General features: G+C 45.2%; 1 protein-coding gene across 2 annotated transcripts in view; it reads right to left on the bottom strand.

Moving 5' to 3' along the window:
* Positions 1–26,317, bottom strand: part of CDH1 (cadherin 1) — a 71,824-nt gene that overhangs the window by 11,855 nt on the left and 33,652 nt on the right. For both annotated transcript variants that reach the window (XM_061138813.1, XM_061138814.1), the window contains 7 exons: positions 11,792–12,015; positions 6,776–6,919; positions 6,493–6,648; positions 5,409–5,553; positions 3,656–3,831; positions 3,253–3,381; positions 1,620–1,802 (listed from right to left, as the gene is read on the bottom strand). In XM_061138813.1, the coding sequence (XP_060994796.1) occupies positions 1,620–1,802; positions 3,253–3,381; positions 3,656–3,831; positions 5,409–5,553; positions 6,493–6,648; positions 6,776–6,919; positions 11,792–12,015 (1,157 nt within the window). The remainder of the gene's footprint in view (positions 1–1,619; positions 1,803–3,252; positions 3,382–3,655; positions 3,832–5,408; positions 5,554–6,492; positions 6,649–6,775; positions 6,920–11,791; positions 12,016–26,317) is intronic.

Genomic DNA, 26,317 nt, shown 5'->3' with positions numbered 1-26,317 from the left:
CTGCTGATTCAGTGGCAAAGGCTCTCTCTGAGCTTCCAGTGCAGGGGGCCTCGGTTCAATCCCTGATTAGAGAATGAGATCCCACATGCCACAACTAAGACCCAGCACAGCCAAATAAATAAAACAATTTTTATAAAGGAAAAGAAATTAACTTGAAAACTTTTTTTTTTTGGCCATGCAGCTTATGGGATATTAGTTCCCCCATCAGGGACTGAACCAGGGCCCTTGGCAGTGAGAGCGCAGAATCCTAAGCACTGGACTGCCAAGAAATTCCCTTGAGAACTTTTAAAGAAAACAGATGCCTGGGTCCTAACCCCAGAGCCAGTGAATAGGAATCTCTGGGGCTAGGGTCTGGACGCTGGTATTTTTAAAAAGCTCCCAATGATTAATACGCAACCGGATTCACGGTGAGGTCCCCAGGAAGAGAATCAAGATGAATTACATGAAATCTCAAGTGGGAAGCCTCTGCTAATAAACATAGCCCACTGAGTCATTTATTAACCTGAGACTAGTAAGAACGTTCACATCCTATGCTGACAAGATGTTTGTGTGGCAGCAGAGAGACAACCCTGCCTGGCCATCTCTCTAACCCCAGTCAGTAAGTTTAGTGGCAAGAACATGAAGTTCAGAACCAGTCAGCAGTGAGCTCAAATCCTGGCCAGGACATTTCCTAGCTGTGTGTTTTAAGCAATTTAACCTCAGGGTCTGTTTCCACATATAAATAGGTAGGAAAAGAAACTATCTCGCAGAGGCAGTGTAAGGAATAAACTGAAACTTTTATGAAGGACCTTGTACGTGAAGGAAACTCAAATTACTACCATCTTTCTTTTTTTGACAGAATAACATGAGAAAACCTTGATATCAAATGTTTAGTGGGAGAAAAGACTATGTACTAAGTGATTCAGAAATGAAGTGGCTCCTCATTTGCTCAAGGGGAGGTCAAACCTCTGGGGCTAATCTTGGGATTCGCTAACTCTTTGACTAACTTCAAGAAGGAAATCACTCCGGTTCTTAGAGTTTCTTAGACATTTTTCACAGGCATATCTGTCCCACTTCTAACGTCATCTAGCAAAATAGCAGTAACCATAAACCATTTCTCTTCTCATCTGCAAAACAGTTGTGGGAGATGGGCAAATGTTCCAGAGAAAGAGGGTATTAAAAGAGATGGATATGTATGGCTAAGTCTCTTTGCTGTTCACCTGAAGCTACTAAATACTGTTTATTGGCTATAGCCCAATACAAAATAAACAGCTTTAAAAAAATTGTATTTTTTAAAATGGTATTTCCTGGGGAATTTCCTGGTAGTCCAGTGGTTAGGACCCTAGGCTCTCACTGCCAAGGGCCCAGGTTCAATTCCTGGTCAAGGAACTAAACTCCCACAAGTCATGAGGTGTGGGGGAAAAAAAAAGCAAAAACATTTAGGGTGCTATGTGGGAGCTTCCTGACTTCCCACATGAGCCTGAAGAGTCACTGCAAACCCCAAATGGCCCACTGGAAACTGGGAGAGCCATCTTCCCCCACTCCACCCAGGCCACGCCAGACTACACTGGAGAAGGCATCAGGGACAAGGGTCATTGGCTGGGTGGTCAATTTCTGCATCTCGCAGGAACCATACAAACCTTAGCTGTTTTCAGAGTGCCTTCATTGGTGACTGGGTCCGTGACAACGATAAATTGCTTCTCGTTATCATTTAATACTGTGTAAACAGCCTCCCATGCTGGGGTGCTGGGGACGTCGGCATCGGTCACTGTGAGTGTGGTGATGGCCACGTTAGCCTCGTTCTCAGGCACCGACCCCACATACTGAGGAGCAAAGGAAAAGATGGGTCACTTAGGACATACTCAGACCGAGCCGTGGAGCCAGGACTCAGGGGGCTAAAGGAGTCCTTTCTTGAGCCCAAGCTTTGAGAAGAGCCTTGGAAGAAGTGCCCACCATATCAGTACGACCCTTATTTCCTGTCAGTGAAGCAGCCGGCACTTAGGTGCCCTGTGGGTACGTGAAAGAGCCAAGGCCCTGCCTGCCCACACTACTCAGCACACTCTGGCCCAATTGCTGACTCCATCGCTTATCCTCTACTCCCCTCTGCTCACATCACTCTCAGTGGTGCCAGTAATTTTCATAAAAGTCTGGCCATTACAGCCTCCTGCCCTTTGATAACACCCCACTGCACTTAGGATACACCCTGACATTTTAAATTCAGTTCTGTAGGAGGCAGCTTCATTTGGCTCACTACATTATTTTTCAGTTATTGCTATGCAGCAAGCTTTCTCTTGATTCAGGGCATCAAACTATCTCTCCGAAGCTTCTCTTGAACTCATAAAGCCTAGGCTAGGGTGGCAGACACTGCTGTCTACTGAATATCCATTCTCCTCTTCTTCTCTAACATTAATACATGGTTGATGGCAGCAACATGACCAGGTAAAATACTGTATTGCCAGTGTTCCTTTGCGGACAGCAGTAGCTAATGAGAGGTAAATGAAATTTATGGGATGGGTGTTCACAGAAATAATAAAACTTGACTTAGCATCAAAGTCATAGGCACCTCTCACCTTTGCCTTCTTTCTGAACAAACCAGACACAGCTGGAGCTCCATGCGCCATCCTGGGCCACAAAATGACATTGGGGATAGAATCCATGCACCAAGGATGGAGGGAGACTGGATAAAGGAGGCTTGGTTTCTATTGACAGAGTGGACTACGTACCTCTGAATCTTTTAAAGTGTAGAAAAAGGCAACCCTATTTGTTTAAACCATTAAGAGTCAAATCCCTGTTACTAACCATTAAGCTGATTTCTAAGGAACACAACAAGGTTTCAGGTTCCCAGTACCTTCTCCCTGACTGCATTTAATAAAATTACACACAATAATTAGTTGTCTAATGTCTCCCTAGCTAGACTCTAAGTTCCACAAGAACAGTATCATCGTCTGCTGTGTTTGTGATAATATGCCCAGTGTCTAAGACAGTGCCTGGTATAAACCCAGAGGATATTTATTCAATAGATAAAACCTGGTAAGATCTGCTACCAAGATGCCCAATATGAGGACATGGATTCAGGAGGTGCATTTTGCAACTTTAGAAACCTAGGCCAACAGGCACCAGGCTGAGGATGGCAGACAACTGGCACCTCGACCTGCTTGCTCTTTAGCTTGAAGTTGACTAGTCTAGGAAGAGTTACCCAAGGGTTCACCCCTGAGATACTGGGTAACAACCAAGGCTCTTTCTTGGAGACTGTCCAAGAAGGGGCAGGGTTACCGTGGTCGGGTCGAATCTGGGAGCATTATCATTGGTGTCCAGGACCGTGATCACGGCCGTTGCAGTTGTGCTCAAGCCTTCGCCGTTAAGGTCTGCTGCTTGGACCGCCAGGGTGTATGTGGGAAAACTCTGCAGATATCAAACAAAGCCGAGTCAGGACCCACAGCTACATCAGGTCCCACCTGGCTCCCAGCAGAGAAACAGAGTATTTTTTCATCTGCTTAAATGCCAATAACCCCACCTGCCTGCCTTGCCCCAAATATCTAGACAAACACTGAGATGCAAAGCTCTGACCACCACCATGCTAAGTGGCGACCAGCCTTGGCAGAGTTTTGCATCATCCAGGAAATTGAGTTAATGTGTATTTGCCCTCCACACCCTCTGGATCCTCCTGACCCCTGACCTCCCGGTCCAGCCCGGTGGTGAGCACACTGATGACGCCCGTTTCCCTGTTGATGGTAAACATTTGGTTGTGCGGCAGCGTGGGCTCTTGGGTGAGGATTTTGTAAGCGATGGCAGCATTGTGGGTGTTCACGTCGTCATCTGCATCTGTGGCTGTGACCTGCATCACAGAGGTTCCTGGAAGCAAAGAAGATTCAGTCAAGCTACACTTGATAGTTTCCAAAATTCTAACCAAAGTGCTAGTGGAGGAAGAAAGCATTCTACCAAATGAATGAATGGTGTTCTCAGAACCCAGCTAGTTCAACTGAAACATTTTTGCTCTCATACACTAAGCGAATAGTGCATACGAGAGGAAAAACCCCAGAAATTTCCACAATTCGCTTCTTAGCCACATTTCCACCTGAGAGAATGGTCATCTGAGATCACTGCCTTCAAGATGGAAGGAAATATTTATAACATTTGTGACAAAGCACTAGTTCCCAGGATACTGAAATAACTCTTTAAGAATCAATAGGCAGGGAATTCCCTAGTTGTCCAGTGGTTAGGATTCTGTGTTCTCACTGTCAAGGGCCTAGGTTGACTCTCTGGTTGGGGAACTAAAATTCCCCAAACCGAATAGTGGGGTGGGGAGGGGTGGTGGGGGGTGGGGAGGAGAGAACCAATAGATGAAAGACAAAAAGCCCAAGAGAAAAAAAAGGGCAAAAGACTTGAACAGATAAGTTGTAAAGAAATCCACATGGTCACCAAACATATGATGCTTCTTTGGCCCATTAATAATCATAGAAATGCCATTTTACATTACACTGAGATATAATCACATACTCAACAGACTGGCCAAAAAGAAGTCTAACAATTCCATGATGCATATTTCTGGTAGGAGTATAAACTGGTTCAACCACCTTAGAAAACTGTTTGTCACCATGTAGAAAAGTAACCAAACTAACAAGATGTTACCCAGTGTTAAGTACACACATCAGAAAAGATGAATGATAATATGGGAATGATTATCACAAAAGTCAGGGTGAAAGTTGTTCAGTTATGTCCAACTCTCTGTGACCTCATGGACTATACAGTCTATGGAATTCTCCAGGCCAGAATACTGGAGTGGGTAGCCTTTCCCTTCTCCAAGGGATCTTCCCAACCCAGGTCTCCCATGTTGCAGGCAGATTCTTTACCAACTAAGTCACAAGAGAAGCCCATAAAAGTCAGGGTAGTGGCTGCCTTTAGGGGACAGAGAAAAATGTGATCAGGAAGGACTGTACAGGGGCCATAAACTACTAACAAGATCTGTTATCTCTTCTTGGCTGCACAGCACGGGGAATCTTTAGTTCCCCAACTAAGGTTTGAACTCACATTCCCTGCTTTGGAAGTGTGGAGTCTAAACCACTGGACCACCAGAGAGGTCCCCGAGGATCTATTTCTTAACAAGGGAAGGTTGTTCTTAAACTGCTCTATAGTTGTTTATTTCTGTAGCTGCCCCAGGTCTTAGCTGTGGCATGTGGGATCTCTGGAGTAGAGAGTCTTAGCCACTGGACCACCAGGGAAGTCCAAATTGCTCCTTTCTTAAACTGGGCTTGAACATTTTCTACATGTTTCCGTCAGGAGGATATTTTACACACACACTATCTTCCAAAGAGGTTCTGTGCCTATGAAGGGCCTGACTCCAAATGCCAGCCCCAACACTTAGAGCAGGGAGGGGTCCAAAGAATCCAAATTGTCTTGGTGGGTGTTGAGCTCCTCGTGGCTGGACATACCTGGAAGAGCGCCTTCCAGGACAGACCCCTTGAAGACCTCCTGGGTGAACTGGGGCTTGTTGTCATTCTGGTCGGTCACGGTGATCACAATCTCCATAGGCTCCTCAATAGCTTGTCCGTTCGAAGACACAGCATGAGAGAAGAGCTGCAAGAACCAAGTGAGGGTTACTCGGGAAGAGGACGTGGGAGAAGTTGTCCAACCAGAGCAGAGTGGGCTCCACTGGACCCCACTCCTTCCACTAAAATAAGGACTCCCCAACACAGAACCTATCCCACACATGTGCTGCTGCTTCAGTGAGGTCATGGCACTGGTTAAGACCATGACATGGGAAGACCCATGAGCTGGAGAACAGAGGCCCCACTGCCCACATGGGGGCTGAAGACCAGGCCGAGGAGATAAGTGGAAGCCTGAGACTCTCTGACTTACTCCAAGCAGGGTCAGATCTGCTCTGGACACTTGAGTCTAGGGTTTCCCCAAGACCTTTCTGCATTTGGCATCAAGGCATTACCTCCCAACTTCCCGGAGCTCACACTGCTCTCAAGGCCCAGAAATGATTTTTGTTCTCCATCATCACCAGCCTCTGCCTTCGTGTCGTCGTCGTTGTTTAGTAGCTAAGTTGTGTTTGACTCTTTACGACCCCATGGACTGTAGCCCACCAGGTTCCTCTGTCCATGGGATTTCCCAGACAAGAATATTGGACTGCGTTGTCATTTCCTCTGCCAGGGGATCTTCCTGACCAAGAGATTGAATCCACGTCTCCTGCATTGGCAGGCGGATTCTTTACCATTGAGTCAGTAGGGAAGCCTGTCTGCCTTTATGTCAAGGACTTTCAATCCCAAGAACAGGTTGACATCTTGGGTCTAAGATCATGTCTGACACCTCGAGACTTTCCCCAACTTTATTCCTAACAAAAACAGCCCCTGGTTTTTCCCAGGTCCTCCTGTCATTTCTTCTTATTGACAGGTCTAGAGGAGTCAAGCTCTTCAAATGTCTAGAGCATCTGATCTACGATCAACATAAGCTGACCAAAATATTTTGGAAATATGTAACCCCATCGTTAACAAGCTTCCAAGAGACACTCACGATGTACTTGGCAATGTGTTCTCTATCCAGAGGCTGCGTCACTTTTAACCATCCTGTTTCTCTTTCAATAATAAAAACACCGACAGGGGGTGTGTCAGCTCCTTGGCCAGTGATGCTGTAGAAAACTTGGGTTTCTTTATCCCTGTTAGATTTGATCTGGAGACAAAGCAGAAAGAGATGAATGAGTATGAAAGGATCCTGACATTGGTTGTTTCCCCTTTCTCTCCTAGGTCCTTCTCAGCCAAATTCTCTCCCAGAGAAATAGGGGAACTTCCTTCTGTACCTGGACCAGTGGCTTAGGAAATGGGCCTTTCTCATTTTCTGGGCAGCTGATAGGAGGAATAACCCAGTCTCTCTTCTGTCTCCTGAGACCATGGTAGGGGCTGGGAAATGTGAGTACTTCCATCTGGGTTCCAGAAGGAGAGTCCTGAAAGGAAAGAAGTTGAGGAAAAAAATGGGATAATTTAGGTGAGATGATACAAGCTGAACAGTTCAACCTATCCAATAAGAATCTCCTGTCTTCTGAGAGAAGGACATGGTTTCCATTTAGTAACAAAAGAAACAGCCAAAACAAAACCCAATGAACCCTTTACCATATCACCAGGTTGGTTTCCTCTTTGGATCTGTCTTGGTCTCCAGAGTTCAGGCAATCATTATGCATACAAGATTACAGGGTTTGAGGGTTGACATTATTTTACAAGTTATATCAAGTCCACATCTCACACCTGTGTTGTTTTGGGGTTGTTTTATGCTTTTTGGCTGCATAGCATGCAGGATTTTAGTTCCCTGACCAGGAATTAAACCCTCACCCCCTGCAGCAGAAGCACGGACTCTTAACCTCTGGACCACCAGAGAAGTCCCAACACTTGTCATTTTTAAAGGACATTATGCCCCCAATGACTTAATATCAGAGCTTATGCAACAATTTGATATTTCAGTATTTTAAATTTTTTCTCTCATATTTTTCCTAGGGATATAGGTCTCCAAAAGAGGAGTTAGCCTAAAGAATAAGTTTTGGGAACTGATACTAAGGATTACTTTGTGATCAATACTAATCCCTTAATCTCACTGTGTTATTTTATTGGTTTGGTTGCATTTTTTCTAACAGAAGTTGTTGGGATAGGAACCAAAAACGCCCTTTGAGACTCAAATTGAACGGTTTTTGTGTGCGATAAAGATAGCTTTACGCACAAACAGCGAAATAAGATAGCTGAAGATGAAAGGAAAGATCTTCCGAATTGTTTAAATGTTAAAGTGATTGGCGGTAACACAGTAACGGCTCCAGAGTACAATTCCATCTTGCCATCTTCCACACTGTCACTGATGCCTGTCTATGAAGTGTGTGTCAAACCTTATTTCTTACCTTTTAAAAATGTGATTCAAAATGCACAGGACAGACATGAAACATGACCAGATAGCATCACAAATCCTTCTCATTCCTTCGTACTAGCCACTCACACACTCCTTAACACACACACACACACACACACACACACACACACACACACACACACACGCACGCACGCACGTGCGCGCGCGCTCTGCATTCATCTTCTAGAGAAGCAATCCCACCCTGGCCATGGGCAGGCTCTGAAGCCAGGCTGACTGGCTTTGCATCCTCACTGTGACACCTTGGGTTGGTTATTTAACTTCTGTGTCCCACATTTTCCTAATGTCTAAAATGAGGATTATATCAGTACCTTGAATTCCTAATGTCTAAAATGAGGATTATATCAGTACCTCATAGGGTCCTTAAAAAGTGAAAGTCGCACAGTAGTGGCTGACTCTTTGCAATTCCATGGGCTGTAGTCTGTCTCTTTCCTCTGTCCATGGAATTCTCCAGGTTGTCATTTCCTTCTCCAGGGGATTTTCCCAACCTGGGGATGGAACCCAGGTCTCCTGCATTGCAGGTGGATTCTTTACCAGCTGAGCCACAAGGGAAGCCCTATAGGGTCCTTGAAAGGATTAAATGTGATACTAGTGTTGCCATAAAGCACTTAGGATAGTGCCTGAGGACTTCCCTGGTGGTCTAGTGGTTAAGAATCTGCTTGTCAAGGCAGAGGACACGGGTTCAATCCCTGGTCCAGGAAGATTTCACATACTGCAGGGCAACTAAGCCCATACCCCACAATGAATGAAGCCCAAGTGCCTAAATCCCGTGCTCCATAACAAGAGAAATCACTGAAGTGAGATACCCCTGCTCCTTCAACAAGAGAAAGCCTGCAAGCAGCAAATGACAACCCAGTGCAGCAAAAAAAAAAAAAGAATAGTGCTTGAAACAGTATGTGCTCGACAAAATGCTAACAAAGATGATGGTTGGACTGGTTGGAAAACAGAGTTATAGTCTTAATGAAATGGAATTTGAGGTGTGACCTGAACACAGGAACAAATATTAAACTGATTCTCGGTACTATATCTTAAGACTAAAAATGACCATCTTGCACAGCCATAGTGAGCAAACAGACCTTGATGTATGAATGCAAATTCATTTGCCATACTGAAGAGGAAGGCAAACAGCATACTTTGCTGACATCAAGATTACAGAACCTTTTCAGAGAATGATAATAAATAATGATGAACACTATGCTGGCAAAACATAACATTAACACCTTTATGTGTGAAATTATTATTATTATTTTTTAAATATTTATTTATTTAGCTGTGCCATGCAGCTTACAGGATCTTAGTTCCATGACCAGGGATTGAACCTGGGATCTTGCCAATGAAAACCCAGAATCCTAACCACTAGGCCACCAGGGAACTCCCATCATGTGTGAAATTAAAGGGAATCATGCCTAAGCATAAACAAACTGAACATGGGATTCATCCCTCAGGAAAAAAGGATACCAGACTGGAAAACTTATCTAACCTAAGAGAAAGAACTGGAAAGTTAGATCTATTTATAGTCTCCGCCCCCCCCACCCCCCCCCCCCCCGGCTTTCTTGAGGTATAACTGACAAAATAAAAAACTGTTTCTATTTAAGGTATACCATGTGATGTTTTGATACAAATACATAGGACCTATTCTTATATGAATGAAAAGAGAGATAAGATTATCATCCCTTCCAATGTAGGGCCACCTGGCACCACAAGAGTGGTTTGAACTAGAGACAAACCAAAGTCAACCTCCAACCAGTTGTGGCAGACTTGCCACCTTACCGTCCAGGCTTCCCTGGTGGTAGAGAATCCACCTGCAATGTGGGAGACCTGGGTTCGATGCCTGGGTTGGGAAGACCCCCTGGAGAAGGGAATGGCTACCCATTCCAGTATTCTTGCCTGAAGAATTCCATGGACTGAGGAGTCTGGCAGGTTACAGTCCATGGGGTCACAAAGAGTCGGACACAACAGAGAGACTTTCACTTTCACTCAATATATTCTTTTAAAAATCTCTTTCTTTCCCTTTCTCCCACGCTCTCTCTCGAGATTATATACATAATCCAACAATGTATCCAAGTAGAACTACATTTCCTGTACTACACCTGTTGCTAGGTAGGACCATGAAGCAAAGTTCTGACTAATGAGATGTAAGAGGAAATACTGCTTCAAAATGCCACAGAGCCTTCTTTAAAAAGTGGACAACTAAGTGATACATTTTGGGGCTTCATCATGTTCAACTTCCTACTGTCCAGAGGAAAGGTGTGATGACTGGAGCTCCAGCAGCCGTCTTAGACTATGAGGTATCACTGAGGACAGAAGCCATATATGTGCTAAGGATGACAGAATGAAAAAGAAAGAAACCTAGCCTCCTGATGACTGTAAGAATCTCAATAATGGTCACAAGTTACAACTGAATTGCCTAAACTTGAAAGACAAATACTGTTTCACATAAACCACTGCAATGTGTGCTTTTCTATAATATGTATTTGAACCTAATCATGAAGGCAGGTGGCAAAGGTGAAGAAGTAAAGTTGAAAGACCAACTTTGGCTCATAAGAGGGCTCCATGCACCACTATCTAGCAAGAACTTATCAGATAGGACTAACATGAATGATGGCATCAGTTGGAGACTTGAGTCAGGAAGCTATGTTAATTTAGTTCTACTAAGTTCCCCATTTTCTGGTCTGTCCAATTACACCAGGGAGAAAAACAAGCTCTCCCAGGAGTATTAAATTCCTAGAATCTCAGCAGTCTTCAGGGAGAAAAACTAGAGCCAGCCTGAAAGGCCTTGGCACTTACAACACTTCCACACTCCCAGGATACAACTGGAGCAGCCCCCTAGAGAGACGTTCAATAGGAAGCACCACGGGAGCAGTTTAGAAACTGGCGAAGGCATCTGGCTTTGGGTAACAATTTCAGAAACATTCTTGCCAAGAATCTGGGCAGACTTATATCCTTTTCTCTGTGGCCAACTCACCCATCTGTCCACTCTGGGCTCCTGGTATGTGCCAGACCCAAGGGCCAGGCATTGCAAATTCAGGGGAGAAGGAGCTCATGGAGATTGCAATCCAATCAGGCCAAAGATTCACAGTGATTCCTCCCCTTCTTTGCCAAGACCCTCCCCATTAGAGACATGAAGAGCAAAATGACCAGAAAACTGACTTCGTGTAAATTCTTCCTCCAGGTAGAGACTGAGCAGAAAAGTTATAAATGACTGACTACTTCCATAGTTTCAGCATCTTACAAGTATTAATTTATGTAGTCAGTAGCATTTCCATTTTACAGATAAATTCAAGCACAGACAGAGTAAATAACTCCCCCATGGGACTTCCTGGTGGTCCAGTGGCTAAGACTGTGTTCCCAATGCAGGGTGTCCAGGTCAGGGAACTAGGGAACTAGATCCCACATGCTGCAACTAAGAGTTCACATGCTGCATGCAACTAAACATCTCAAGTGCCACAATTAAGACCTGACACAGTCAATAAATATTTTAAAAATAAATAACTCCCCAGTGGAAGGGTTGGTACTCAATTCCAGACAGAATCCATGCCCTTACCCTTATTCTACACTATCTGCAGAAATAAGGTAGTGTATCTTGCCATCAGCCCAACAACAACAACAACAACAAATCAACAGCAAGAATTAGTTCAGTTGGACCATGCGGCTATTTTGCATCCCATCCCTTTACGCCCAGGGGGCACTGGCAGTGTCTGGAGGCAATTTTGATTGTCACATCTGGCAGTGTTACTAGCTTCTAGCAGTTAAGACCAAGGATGCTGCTAAACCTCATAGAGCACAGAGGACATCCGCATAATCCCCATAGAAATTATCCAGCCCCAAATGTAAATAGTGCCAAGGCTGAGAAACCTGGATTAAGCAGCAGACTAAAACAATAGTGAACTTCCAAGACCCTCCAACTTACATGATGGTGGTGGTGGTGATGGTGGTGCGCTGACACCTTCAGTGTCACTTTGGTGGAGAGCTTCCTGTGGGTGGAGTCCCAGGCGTGGATAAGAAAACTTAGCTCTGGGCGATGAAGGTGCACAGGCCGCTTGACTGTAACCACGCCATCTGTGTGCACTTTGAATCGGGTGTCGTCAGAAACATAGACTGTCCTTGGTAGGCCAGCACATCCTTCAAAACTCACTGCAGGGCATAAATGACAGTGATTAGAAAAAGGGGGAGATGAAACAGCATTCCTTTTCTAGAAACTGAACTTCCTTCACCCACTAAAAGTCTAACTCACACAAAACAGGCACAAGGAAAACAGACCACAGTCTGGTGACAAACGGCAAAAGTAGCAGGTGCCATCTTCACAAGTCCAGGGCGACTTCATTGTGGTGGTTCTTTTCTCGTCTACTTGGAGGCTGAGAACAAACCTGCCTAGAAAGTAACTTCTCCTTTTCAGTAACAAAAAAGGGCCTCTCCTTCAGATGACTCTTGATAATGTGAAGAATAACTGAGACAGAATACCTATTGAGTCTAAAAGTTAGAGACTGAGGTTCAGTGAGATACTATGGATTAACTACATTTAAATAAACAGTGGAGGGACTTCCCTGGCAGTCCAGTGGTTAAACAATGCAGGGTGACGCAGGTTCAATCCCTGGTTGGGAAGCTAAGATCCCACATGCCGCAGGGTAACTAAGCCCACAGTTACTGAGCCCGCGTGCCTCAACAAAGAGCCCATGCAGCCAAAATTAAAAATAAATAGATAAATAAGCAAACAGTTTACATTTCAATAAACAGTGGCAGATAATAAGAGAGAGCCAGCAGGACATTAACGGTTAAGAGCAAGGGCTTGGGCAAAATTTTTAACCTCAGTCTCTTCATCGGGCTTCCCTGTGGCTCAGCTGGTAAAGAATGCACCTGAAATGCGGGATGCCTGGGCTTGATTCCTGGGTTGGGAAGATCCCCTGGAGAAGGGAATGGCTACCCACTCAAGTATTCTGACCTGGAGAATTCCGTGGACAGAGGAACCTGGCAGACTACAGTCTAAGGGGTCACAAAGAGCCAGACACGATTGAGTGACTTTCACTTTCTTTTCTTCATCATCAAAATGAGGATAATCATAGTGCTCACTCTTCGAACATGGTCTTATTTACTGTCAAGGGTAGGGCTCAAGTCCCAGCTCTGCTTATTAGCTCTGAGACCTTGGGCACATCACTGAATCTCTCGGTGCTCCAGTTTACCCATCTGTAGAATGAAGGTATTTGACAACTACTTCCTAGGGTTGTTTTAAGATACGCAGAACAGTGCCTGGCACATACTAGACACTTCATTTATTCAGTATTCCACAAAAGACATTGATAATGGCAGATATTCATTTAGAACTGATTATATGCTTATTTTCTGAGGCATTGTGAGGTAATGCCTGCTTGCAATCTGAGACCACCCAGTGGAGAAGCTCATCACTATCAGGGGAGACCATGAAGATTTCACAGGAAAATCTTCAACCTGATCATACAGTGCAGTGAGACAAATGCAAAAGACAGAAGAGGACTACTTGGATGAGGGAACTTAGGATCAGTGGCTTAGAGACAAAGCTACTTAAAATTTCACAGTCATTAAAGTATTAAAACTTAAAAAGTATTAATACCCAAAGCTGGAGAAGCTGTGGTGAAAAGCGTCTGCATTAAACATCAGAGTCCCAAAGGACTCATTCAACTAGTTTCCATCAAATAATTTGTCAGACATTGTGCTTGGCAGTAAGGACAAAATTGTGAATAGACAGGCAAGGCACCTGCTTGCATTGAGCTTATACTAAATTGTGAAAGAGATGGACACATAACAAAACTGAATCTCAGGTAGTGACAAATGCTAGACATAAAGGAATTTAAAAGAGGATAATGTAAGAGTGATGGGGCGGGGCGGGGGGGGGAGGAGAGTGATGCAGAAGTATGGGGAGGTATAACTTTTACTGGATGGTGAAAGCTGGTCTCTCTGAAGTTGTAGGTGTCTGAGCTGAAACCTGAAGGAGTCAGCCTTACAGAAATCTTGGCTCAAGGGCCTTCCAGGCAGAAGAAATAGTCGAGAAAAGTTCCTTTTGGCAAACTCAAATGGGTCTGTTCTCCCTTTCAAATAATTGTCTCTCATTCCTCCAGCGCAATTTTTAGTTTTTTTTTTTTTTTTTTTAATTTTTAGTTTTTCCAAGATATCTTTTATTAAAAAAAAGAGAGAAAAAGTCCTGTTCTTTTGCCTATTTTACATGGCTAGACTAAGCACAGCATAGACACTTCTACCTGGACATGGAACTCTGCCAGAAAACCCTCAAGTGGGTTATGGTGTCTGGGCTGCAGTTTTCATTTGTTCCACTAGGGGCCACCATTGCCAACTTTTCTGACACCAACAGCCCCACCCTTGCTAGAGAAAATAAGACCCTGTTAGGGGGCAGGAGGATACGCAACATGATTATTCCCATTTTGTAGATGAAGAAACTGAGATTCACAGAGGTTAAGATATTTGTTTGATCCCTATAACTAGTGAACAGCAGAGTTGGGATGGCCCTTAATATGAGTAACCTAGTCTCAATCACTCCCTGAACCCTCCTTTGCCAGTCTGTTTAAAAAAAAAAAAATCAAAACCATGCCACATGCCTACCCTCACCTTTTAGTCTGGTTCTACAACTGATTTCCCAAATTTGAAGGGGTTGGGGAGGGGTGAGCATGGCATTTTTTAAAATGACAGGAAGAGGTCGGCAAGAAGAGTCTCAGAGTCTGTGACTGGAATGATTATATAAAACCAGATTCTGCAGATCTGTTCTTGCAGAGTGACCTTACACAAAATGCTTAACCTCTCTGGGCTTCAGTTTTTTCTACTGGCACCTGAAGGATACCACCACTGACTGAGCCCACCTCTTCAGGGTTTTGTGAGATTAACCAAGACAGTGAATGTGATCACAACCTTGTCCCAACCACACCCCAGCAGAAACAATGGGGCCACTGGGTTGTGTTTGGGGGGCTTGCCATATAATCAGGGAACAAGAGCCGCCCTCATTTTCCACACTGAATTCTGCGCTCCAGCCGGCCCAGATCTGGGCAGTGAGAGCTGGGATGAGCATGATTGGACTTGCCAAGGGTGGCAGCCTGAAAAAATGAAAATGGTTTTGCAAATAACTTAATGCAAAGCTCTTAACCTGCTGTGGGGCATCTTGTCTTAATGGTAGCTAAGTCCTGCCCTGTGAGAAGTGACAGAAGTAGTGTACGCGCCACAGGCAGGCCCAACCTGAATTTCCAGGTACTCATTAAGGCCCATTATCTTTCTGTGCAACCTGAGCCTCTGGGCTGATTAACCAGAAATTACAGAAAAGACTGAGGGGATCTCCAGTTCTGAGAAGGCTCTGGGAAGCTGGCTTCAACCCTGGCAAGGGCTGGACAGTGTCTCAGAGCCACAGGGAACACTAACGCCAGCATGTACGGGGAAACAAGACTGGCAAACTGTAGAAACCAGAAGATCAGTATATGAGGATTAGGTATATTTGAACATTTCTTTAAAAAAAAAAAAAAAAAAAGTGTTTTTTTTTTTTTCTGTCTGCACTGCACGGCACGTCTTAGTTCCCTGACCAGGGATTGAACTCTCGCCCCTTGCAGTGGAAGAGTCTCAACCACTGGACTGCCAGGGAAGTCCTACTTGAACATTTCTAAAATAAAAAGTTAAATAAAAAAGACAGCAAAGGACTAAGTATTAAATCAGCATGTTGTCCTTTCTTAAACCAGTCATTTGGTCACTTGGTTTCGAAACTAGATCCTAATGACAAGAGCCAAGAACCCACTGGCCATCTCTAAATGGGAAGATCTTTTCACCACAATAACATTATCATCACCATCAAAAACTACATTCAACAGCTTCAACTACCTTTTATTCACTATTTTCTTAATATTTAAACATGTGAGAACATTATGTGTCAGGTTCTATTCTAAGCACTTCATAAATACTAACTCATTTAATCCCAGAACTCTGTGAATTTGCTGTCATCAGCGTCCCCTTTTTATAGACGAGGAAGCTGAGGCAGTTATTAAGTGGCAGAGCCTGGACTGGGACTTAGGTACGTCTGAGAGTCCACGCTCCTCTCCACCCTGCCTCTCTACAGGTCAGACGCTTGTCCTGTGTGCTCTTGGTGTCCAGTTTTCTGATTGAGGCCATCCTGGGGTGTAGGCATCACCAGTCCCATTTTCTTTGCCCTGAATTAAAGGCTGGTGGGAGGAGGGGCCAGGCTGTCTGATCCCAGAGTGAGTGTTCTTCACTACTATTCCCATTTGCAAAATGGGGATAGACTACTTCTTATGTGGGAGGAAAAAAAAAAACCATGAAAAAAAGACACTCCAGAGCAGTTGGAATTCCACACAGCAGAAGGTTGACAGTAATTTGAGTGGAGGTGGAGGGAAGGTTGAAAGAGGTACAGTTGGAGGCAGTTTTTAAAAACTTAACTTCCTGAAACATTTTTGTATTGTATGGTATGTTACAATTACAGTGAGTCACTTTTTAAAAGGACAAAATGACGAGTGTCATTTGTAACAAGTGTCTTTAAGGATTTCCCTCATCGTCCAGTAGCTAAAGACTCTGTGCTTCCAACCAAGAATTTGCATGCCGCAACAAAAGATCCCACAACTAAGACCCGGTGCAGCCATGCAGCCAAACAAATAAAATATATATATGTGTATATTCTAAAAAGCATCTCTAGCACACTGTGACTCCCGTAAGTTGCCATTCATCCTACAAGTGCCCCATTTTCTTGCGTATTTGGCAGAAGCAGTAGCTTAATCTGAGAACCCCCGGAAGAGATGCCTGAAGTCCAAATACAAATGAAACCCAAGTCCATGAAAAGCTTTGTAGTCCTAGGGCGGCAACATTCTTTGCTTGGAATTGCGTTGTGCCACAAACAGTCCTGCCTGAAGGCTCCCGTTTCTTCTCTCACCCCTGCCCAACTGGAATGTCAGTGGGTAGGAACAAGACAGTCTCCAAAGCCTCCATATATTTTAGGGAGATGTAAGGACAGGGCCTGCCATCAGATTCAGCTACCCGTAGTTATTTGGTAAGGAGCAGGATCTCCCGGTCTCTCAGAAGCAACTACCTGCAAGTGGGGTCTTCCCCACAACACACACAAAGAGATGCCTTCTGGGATGTCTCCCTCTCCGCAGGAGGCATTTTCCATGGCTAACACCAAAGAACACTGCATTTGTTTTTATTTCAAGGACCACTGGAACAAAGCATCAGATGAGAAAATTTTACACGCGATCTCAAGGGCAAGATCACAAGCCTTCTGAGGCCCTTGGAGATTCTGGGGGCCACACTGCCATTGTGTGCATCCCCAAACCAAGGGCTTTGGTTTCTAACTTAAATACTCCAAATGAGGAATAAGAAGTCTTACTTGATGGATGAAAGGAACCCTGGGAGACAGATGTGTATCATCTGGCTGGGCAGGCGTTTGCTTTGCTAAAGAGCCACAGTGTTTCTAACTAACTCCAACTACAAAGCCCTAAATCTCCATGGGTACCACCACCTAGAAAGTTTCTTTCTAGGTTCCACTTTCTTTGATGGCACTGGGTGACCAGAATGTCTTCCTTTGGTGGGTGTTCATGAAATTACTAGCCATTCCAGGTTTAATAGCCACCCGTGCTCAGCAGAAAATGTAATTCAATGTTTAAAAAATGGGAGAGAAAGGATGGCGAGGCCTCCAGTTTGTCCACACTCGGACAATGTTGAGATTCAAGTTGCACAAGGAAGACTATCATTTTATTATTTTTTTCTTTTTTTTTTAAAAATTTTATTCAGTTTGGCTACAGTGGGTCTTCGTTGCTTTGTACTGGCTTTCTTTAGTTGTGGAGATCAGGGGTTACTCTTTATTGTAGGGAGTGGCCTTCTCACTGTGGTAGCTTCTCGTTGTGGAGCATAGGCTCTAGGTGCGTGTGCTTCAGTAGCTGCAACACATGGGCTCAGCAGTTGTGGCTCGTAGGCTTAGATCCATAGCATGTGGAAACTTCCCGGACCAGGGATCAAACCTGTGTCCCTTGCACTGGCAGGCAGATTCTTATCCACTGTGCCACCAGGGAAGTTCCGAAGACTATCATTTTAGCCCCGATAAATCTCCAGTTATGTGTGCCCACTTGTTACTGAGAACTACGGGCAGTAACACCACCTGACAGCCTGACTAGACATAGCAGCCCTGGTGGGTAGAGTCCAGCAGCCCTGGCTTCTAAATGAGGAACTGGGCTCAGAAGTCTCAGTGAAGAGACTTGGCCAAGCCACCTAGCTATGAAGTGGCAGGGCCTGTAGTCTGACACCCCGTCAGGACTTAATCACCAGGCAGCCTACCACCTGCTTCGTTGAGCCATTTGTGAGACTGGTTGCTAGCTGAATGGCCAGGTGGAGGGGAACCAGAATAAAAATAGCTAAGTTTCCCTGTCCCTATCTCCACAAGACACACACACTCACCCCCCTCTCTCCTCGCATGAAAGATGAAAGTGACACCTTGGACATCCAGTGCTGGGGCCTCAGAAAAACATAAGGACAACCAGACAGCCAAGCAAAGGAGGAAGTTTTAAAGATTCAAGAATGTTAGGTCACTGCGTTACATAAGTTGAAGTAAGTCAGAGTTCCTTTGATTGGCCAACTTAACACCCAGACCTTTTTTTCTGGCTAAGATAAGCAGCTTGGAATATCACGTTGCATAAGCACAACTCGCAGGTGTGTCCACAAGAGCCTGTGGATTGTGCTCCCCCGGGACGTTCTCGGCTGGGGCACCGGCAGCCCATCAAATCGCCCTTGTCGACAGGCAGCTCCTGTGGGATCCTGGGGATGGGATATTTTATTTTATTTTTAATACTTATTTGTTTGACTGTGCTAGATCTGGGGTGTTCGGGATCTTCAAGGGAAGTTTATTTTCATGAAGCTTATCGAGTTCTTTCTCCTGGCCTCCCAGCATGTTGTTGCCCAGAACAAATTATAAGTGGTCTCTGTCTTCATTTAACTCACACCCTAAAAACAGATGTCAACAACGGGTGCCGCCCAGGTGGGAGGCAAGGAACAAAGTCTCCTCCTCTCTGTTTCCATCCAAACAGACTGGGGTGGAGGGGGAAACAGTGTACAGAGAAAAGGGTGAGGCTGCGGTGGAAGGACCAGTTATCCCAGAGCCCTGTGAAGAGGTGTCCACAGGATAAAGGGGTGATCATCACCCTGGATCTCCCCCTCTTTTTTTAAAGATGTATGGATTTATTTCTTTATCTTTGGCTGTGCTGGGTCTTCATGGCTGCCTGTGGGTTTTCTCTAGCTGCAATGAGTGGAGACTGCTCTTCAGTTGGGATGCATGGGCTTCTTACTGTGGTGGCTTCTCCTGTTGCAGAACGTTTGAGCTTTTGGAGTTGCAGCATGGGACTTCAGTAGTTCCAGCATATGGGTTTAGTTGCTCTGTGGCATGGGGGATCTTCCCAGACCAGGGATTGAACCCGTGCTCCCTGCATTGGCAGGTGGATTCCTAACCACTGGACCACCAGGGAAGTCCTCCACCTCTGTTTTAAGGTTACACTCGGGCCGCCTGGGTCACTCGAGCAGGCATGTTTGCCTGTTTTGTGTTTCTGCTTGGGCTAACGCAGAACATTCTCAGATAGCAAACACCATGGATGCTGATCGCAATCAGAACAGTGAAAAATGTCACAAACAGCACTTCCACAGTTGGGTACAAGCCAGTGCAAATACTTTTATGGTTTTACATTTGTGTAAACGGGGTCAACCACGGTAGGGTCAAACACCAGCTTTGCTTTTTTAGGTGACACTGTAGACAAGTCACTTCGACCTCCCTCCTTAAGTATCATTTCCCCCTTTCTGTAGAAGGAAGCAGCTTCACTTCCTTCGAGGGATTGCTTCAAGGATTCTTTCTTCAACAAATATTTACAGAGCCTTGACTTGGTGCCAAGCATCATTCTAAGGCCTGAGAAATACAGCAGTGAACAAAGCATGCATCCTGTCCTCATAGGGTTTTCATTCCAGTGGGGAAGAGATAATTAACAAATAGAATGAAAAGTGTTAACAGAGAAAAACAAACAGGTAAGGGGGTTCCAAGCTTCTTTGCAGCAGCAGGGCCAGAGGGGACAATTAAAATGCATTTAGGGAATGCTCAAAAAGAGGCATTTGAAGGACTTTGCCTGACAGTTCAGTGGGTAAGATTTTGTGCATCCACTGAAGAGGGCATGGGCTGATCCCTGGTTGGGGAACTAAGATCTCACATGCCACAAAGGCATGGCCAAAAAATAAACTAAATAACAATTAACACACACACAATATTCCACTGTATGGATACAGAACATGAATAATCTTCCCTGGTGGTTCAAATGGTAAAGAATCTGCCTGCAGTGCAGGAGACCCGGGTTTGATCCCTGGATCAGGAAGATACCCTGGAGAAGGAAATGGCAACCTACTCCAGTATTCTTGCCTGGGAAATTCCATGGACAGAGGAACCTGGTGGGCTACAGTCCATGGAGTCGCAAAGAGTTGGACACAACTGAGCGGCTAATACACACACAACAATAGGAATAATAAAATAATTTAGAAAAAAAGGAGGGGGAGCATTTGAAGAGATGGCCCCACCCAGGTTCTGGCTGTGTGCCAGACCAAGGGATGAGCTACATCGCAGCAAGGGGCAGTAGGTGGCCTGCTCAGCACTGCATACCCACTTTCGCTGGGCTCTGTTCCAGGGCTGAAGACCCAGGTGTGAAACAACAAGTAGTGATCCCTGCCCTCCCAGGGCTCACGTCCTAGTGGGATGAGAGTAACACTAGCACGTTGCTCCCACACAGGCCTGGGAGGGGCGTTGGCTCCTGTCCCTCCAGTCTGGAAGGAACAGGGGGCCTCCCCAGACCACCTGCCCTCAAGATCAGGGCCAGAAAAGAGTTCAGTTTGAAATCCTTTGCCTTTCTGGGCCTGTCCTGGACAGTTCAGAAATGAACCTATTGAGAAAAACCTCACCCTGTTCAATCACCATCTTCCTGCCTAGATGGGGGGAGGGGCTCTGGTGTCTCAACTGGAGATACAGGGCTTGCTTTTCTGCTCAAGTCTGAGACCGAGGCCTTGGCTTCAGTTTCCAGGGTGGACACTAACTGCCAAGGAATCTCACTGCCATTCATTTTAAAAAGGGAGGCAGGTGAAGCAGGTGAACCCCACTGTTAAGAAGGAGCTGGCCGCCTGCCCACTGCAGAGGTGCACAGGGACCTCTTTGCTGTCACAGGGAGGAGGGAAACTGGTTTGGTTTCATCCAAGAGAACAAGAACCCTCTGGTTTACACACTTAAATTGGAGGAGTTTTATTATCCAGCTCCTGGCTGCCAGTTAAATACACAAACACCCGACCCGCCTGCCTGAATAGAGGTGCTAATTGATTATTCCCACCGGCTGCAACCCAGGAAACATTCCTGTGGCCAGGTTGGGCAACTCCAGGAACTGTTTGCTTATTGATTAGAAAGAAAAGACTTCCACCCACACCATGGAATCTGCCCACTTTTCCTTTCTGTTGGGCTCCCAAAGGCCAGGGAGCGCCCTTCTCCCTCCACCTCCTGCTGACTCCTCAGGGCAAGAGGTGACTGGCATTCCTGGGCTGGGGGACTGGCTCCTAGGTCCCCATGCACTAGGAAGGGGTCTCCAGTTCTTGACTGCCCACTTATGAAATAAAGCACTTTGACCAAAATATCCCAACCTCATCTCCATCTGGGATCTAGTGTAATGTGCCCTGCACAGAGACTATCCTCATCAGTTCAGTTGCTCAGTAGTGTCTGACCTCTTTGCAACCCCATGGACTGCAGCACACCAGGCTTGTCTGTCCTTCACTATCTCCCAGAGCTTGCTCAAACTCACATCCATTGAGTCAATGATGCCATCTAACCATCTTGTCCTCTGCTGCCCTCTTCTCCTTCTGCCTTCAATCTTTCCCAGCATCAGGGTCTTTTCCAATGAGTCAGCTCTTAGCATCAGGTGGCCTATCCTAGAGACTACCCCTGGATGCGTCTTAAAAAATACCCAGGCTTGGGCTATGCCACAGGCAAACTGATCTCTGAGGCTAGAGGATATTGAATTGTAAACCTTTCCCCCTGGCACTTGGAGCAGGGCCTGGAGGAGAATGGTCCTACAAAGGCTTCCCCAGGGAGAGACAAAAGGCAAAATTAACACAACAACCAATGAGGGAAGTTATCACTCAGGTTTTAATTATAAAGGCTCAGAGATGTTAAGTGACTCTCCCAAGGTCACACAGCAATGAGCAGCAGAGCTGGGACTCAAATACAGCTCTGGCTGGCCCCAAGACCCATAGTAGGGACCTGGCATTGTTCTGCTTCTCCAGCCTGAGTCTTCTTCAGTCCCCACCACTGTCTCTCTGATGGTAGGATATAAGCCCACCTGGTGATCTCCCTTCCATTTACTCTGGGCTGTTGGATGTTACCCTGGTAGGTTAGCACACACCTCACATTCCTCAGTCACTTCTTATCAAAGTCTTTGTCACCCACACCTATTTTTTCCCCAAATTTTAGTTTTTTGTTTTTAATTTCAGAAACAATATTTGTGTATACTAGAGGAAAGAAAGTGACAAAGCAGAGAGGAGGTAGTATTATTTATGACAACCAAAAAGTGGAGACAAATCAAATGTCCCACTGAAGAATAAACAAAGTGTAGCATATCCATCTACACAATAGAAATCACTCTGCAATTAAAAAAAAGATGAATTAATTACTTTCTGTTAATAATTAATTAATTAATTACTGCTCGTAATTAAGTCATTACTACTACAAGCTGCACCATGGGTAGGTAAATGTTGAAAACATTATGCTAAAAGAAGTCAGTCACACAAGACCATGTACTGTAAGGCTCAGTTTATATGAAATATCTAAAACAGGCAAATCTATAAGGAGTAAGTAGTTGCTTAGGTTTTAGGTTGTTTTTTTTTTCTTTAAACTAACTAAAATTGTCTATGGTAGCAAAACTCTGTGAATATATGGAAAAGCCATTGTATCCTACACTTTAAAAAAGGGGGGAATGTTAAGATGTGTGAATTATATCTCAGAGCTATTATCAAAAAACTAAAAAGGAGAGGGGAAAAAAAAGAGAGAGCCAAAAGCACTCATGGACCCAACCACACGCAGGGAGCCCAGATTTGATCCCTGGCCAGGGAACTAGAATCCATGTGCCGCAACTAAGAAGTTGCACATCACAACTAGAGATTCTGCATGCTGCAACTGGAGGAGCTCACATGCAGCAACTAAGACCCGGTGCAGCCAAATAAATAAATATTTTTAAAAGATTTAATAGCATAGATAAACTTTAAAGGCGTTATGCTAAATTAAAGAAATGACAAAAGACGACCAGTCATGGAGATAGGATTCAGTTAGTCTGGAGCAGGGTTCTAGAAATTCTAGGAAACCAGAGATTCATTGGAAAAGACCCTGATGCTGGGAAAGACTGAAGGCAGGAGGAGAAGGGGACGACAGAAGGGGACAAGTTGGCATCACCAACTCCATAGACATGAGTTTGAGCAAGCTCTGGGAGTTGGTGATGGACAGGGAAGCCTGGCATGCTGCAGTCCATGGGGTCACAAAGAGTCTGACGCAACTGGCAATTTAGCATGCATGCATGCAAGAGTATTCTAAAACTAGCCTGTGCAGCTACCACACAGCTGCGTACATTTATAAATATGACCTGGCTGTATGCAGTGGGTAAACTTTATGGTATGTAAATTACATCTCAATGAACCTGTAGAAATATAGTTATTACTAGGATTCCCTTTGAGGAGGACCCCATGAGTTCAAGTTCCAGGGTTCAAAAAAGACACAAACCCATTCATCTAAAAACACAAGGTCAGAGTGATGAAAAAGTGGGGAAAGAAAAGAGGCCATAAATCATTCTTAATGAATAATAATTAGAAGAGTAAATATTCCATATAATGACAGTCATTATGTGCGGGCACTGCACTGAGCGCTTCACAAACACTGACTCCTAAACTGCTAGGAAGCAGGTGGGGTTTTTTAATCCCCTTCATCCTGATGAGCCCCTGAGGCCCAGAAAGGCTTGAGTCACCTGTTCAAGGTCGGAGAGCCAGCCAGTCTATGAAGCGAGAGTCACACACCCAGGACCAGCCAAGGCTGGTTGAACCACTGGGCTAAAACTGCTCTGCCTTGAAGAAGGAGAGAGGCTCCAGGGGAAGGTGACAGCCAGATAAGATGGGTCCAAACCCATGCTGGGCACAAAGGCAGGTTGCTGAACCAGAGACTGACTCTCTGTACATGGATATAACCCAGATAGAAATGTTCCAGTCTGGGGGCAGCATTTCCCCAGCACTAGAGGATGTGGAAAAATGCTGACACTAACAAGGAGCTCCAGATTTTGAATCATTCAGTAAGTCATGGACAAGGTCCCGAAACCTCTTCTCCAACACAAAGAATGAATATGAGGCTTGCACCATTTCCAGCTGTGCGCTGTGCTGGAAAAGCTTGGGCCCTCTGCCTCTGACATTTGGAGCAGAACTCCCCAAGCACAGATGGACGCCAAAGCTGCACAAATCAGGCATTTCCCACAGAGCCTCCAGGTCACATGCACTTGCAGATGACTCCGAAACAAGTGCTCACTTGTCCAAGAGTGCTTACAAGAGGAGGCTTTCTCTTTTTCAATGGAGGCCAGCATCGTTTTTCCTCATCAAGAACAAATAAGCATTGATGGGAAAGGCCGTTGCTTCCAAGAGCGTTTGCCTGATCTGCTCAGCTGGCTCTGGAGGTGAATGCTCAGCCCCCATGTGCACAGGCTCCTGGGAAAGAAGCCCCACAACCATTCCCTCCTCTGAGTCCCGGGGAAAAGCAGAAATGTCTCAGGCCAGGGAGCTCACCCCAAGACTTCCAAGTAGGCATGACAACGAAAAGAAGAAAATTACCCGAAGACTCCCCAGGCCACAGGTCCCACATGCAAGCATGTTAGGCACAGCCGGGGTCCCGGGGCTAATTCTCTGGGTACACTTGCTGCCACAAGGCCCTGTGGCACCTGCCCCAGCAGTGCTTCTCACACTTTACTTTTCTGGTTGCACTTCTTACAAGACTCAGTGGTTTTCTCTACCTGGCTTCTTCCCATTTTCCAATCAACAATTGGAAACTTGCATACACGCAGAATGACGTATGTACAAGGTTATTCACTAAGGCATTGTTTGTACTAGCAAAACATGGCAGAGAACTCAAGCATCCATCAAGAGAGAGTTAGTTTAAACTGCAGAATTTTCTTACAATAAAATCTGATGTGGAAAAAAAAAAATCTAATGTGGCTCTAAAACAAATGAGAAGGCTCCTGATGCACTGCTGTGAATGTACTCTAAGACATTAATGTGATAAAAGCAAGGTGCAAAGCAGTGCAGGGAGATTAAGAACACAGGTTCACTTTCCCTTGTATTTGCATCTCAGAAAAATAACTGAGGTTACAAGTCTGGGGGAGGGGCTGTTGTTGGACCCAAAGAGGACTGGGCAGGGGTAGAAATTTTTCCTGTATAATTTTTTATATTGGTTGATTTTCCGTTCAAAAGGTTGAAAAATAAAACCAAAAACCTCACAGGGAGCACAGGCAAATTGCTCATTATTTACTTTGTAGGAAAACATTAATTTTTGCAATTGTTGGGAGGACCTCCATCCCTCAGAATCTCAGCAACCCAAGATACAGGAGACTATAGGAAGGGCTCAGTGGGAGTGGTGGGAAAGAGCAGGGATGACCCACACATGACTGGAGAAGGAAGAGTTGCTGCGGGGGAAATGGTCAGCTGGTCTAGGAAGAACTAAGTCAGGTGATGGATTCTCTCTGGGGTTTGTCAGGAAGACAAGTGCTCAGGCAAGTCCCTTTCATTCATTCATTCAGGGTTAATTTACTCACTGGTGACACAGAGGCTGAAGTGTAAGAAGTGGTGCTCAAAGGCCGTGAACAGCGTGGCTGGTAGAGTCAGTATGACTTTTTTCAGAGGGCATCCAGACCACATGTATACATGTCACATGCTCACATCCTGTCATCCAGCAGAGCCCACATGTAGGACCTCATCCCACAGAGGGACCCATACATGTGCACAAGACAGATACACAAGGAACCTCACCACGTAGCAAAACGTGGAAACTGCATCAATAGCGGACTGATGAAATAAACGATGGCCAACCACTCAATCTGTTCCAATCCCAAAGAAAGGCAATGCCAAAGAATGCTCAAACTACAGCACAATTGTACTCATCTCACATGCTACTCATAACTCGGTTGGTAAAGAATCCACCTGCAATGCAGGAGACTCTGGTTCAATTCCTAGGTGGGGAAAATCTGCTGGAGAAGGGATAGGCTACCCACTCCAGTATTCTTGGGCTTCCCTTGTGGCTCAGCTGGTAAAGAATCTGCCTGCAATGCGGGAGACCTGGGTTCGATCCCTGGGTCAGGAAGATCCCCTGGAGAAGGGTAAGGTTGTCCACTCCAGT

The sequence above is a fragment of the Dama dama genome, chromosome 4 (assembly GCF_033118175.1).
Source record: "Dama dama isolate Ldn47 chromosome 4, ASM3311817v1, whole genome shotgun sequence".
In the NCBI taxonomy this organism is placed as follows: Eukaryota; Metazoa; Chordata; class Mammalia; order Artiodactyla; family Cervidae; genus Dama; species Dama dama.
Note: the sequence above shows the minus strand (reverse complement) of the source record. Positions and strands in the feature narration are given on the sequence as shown.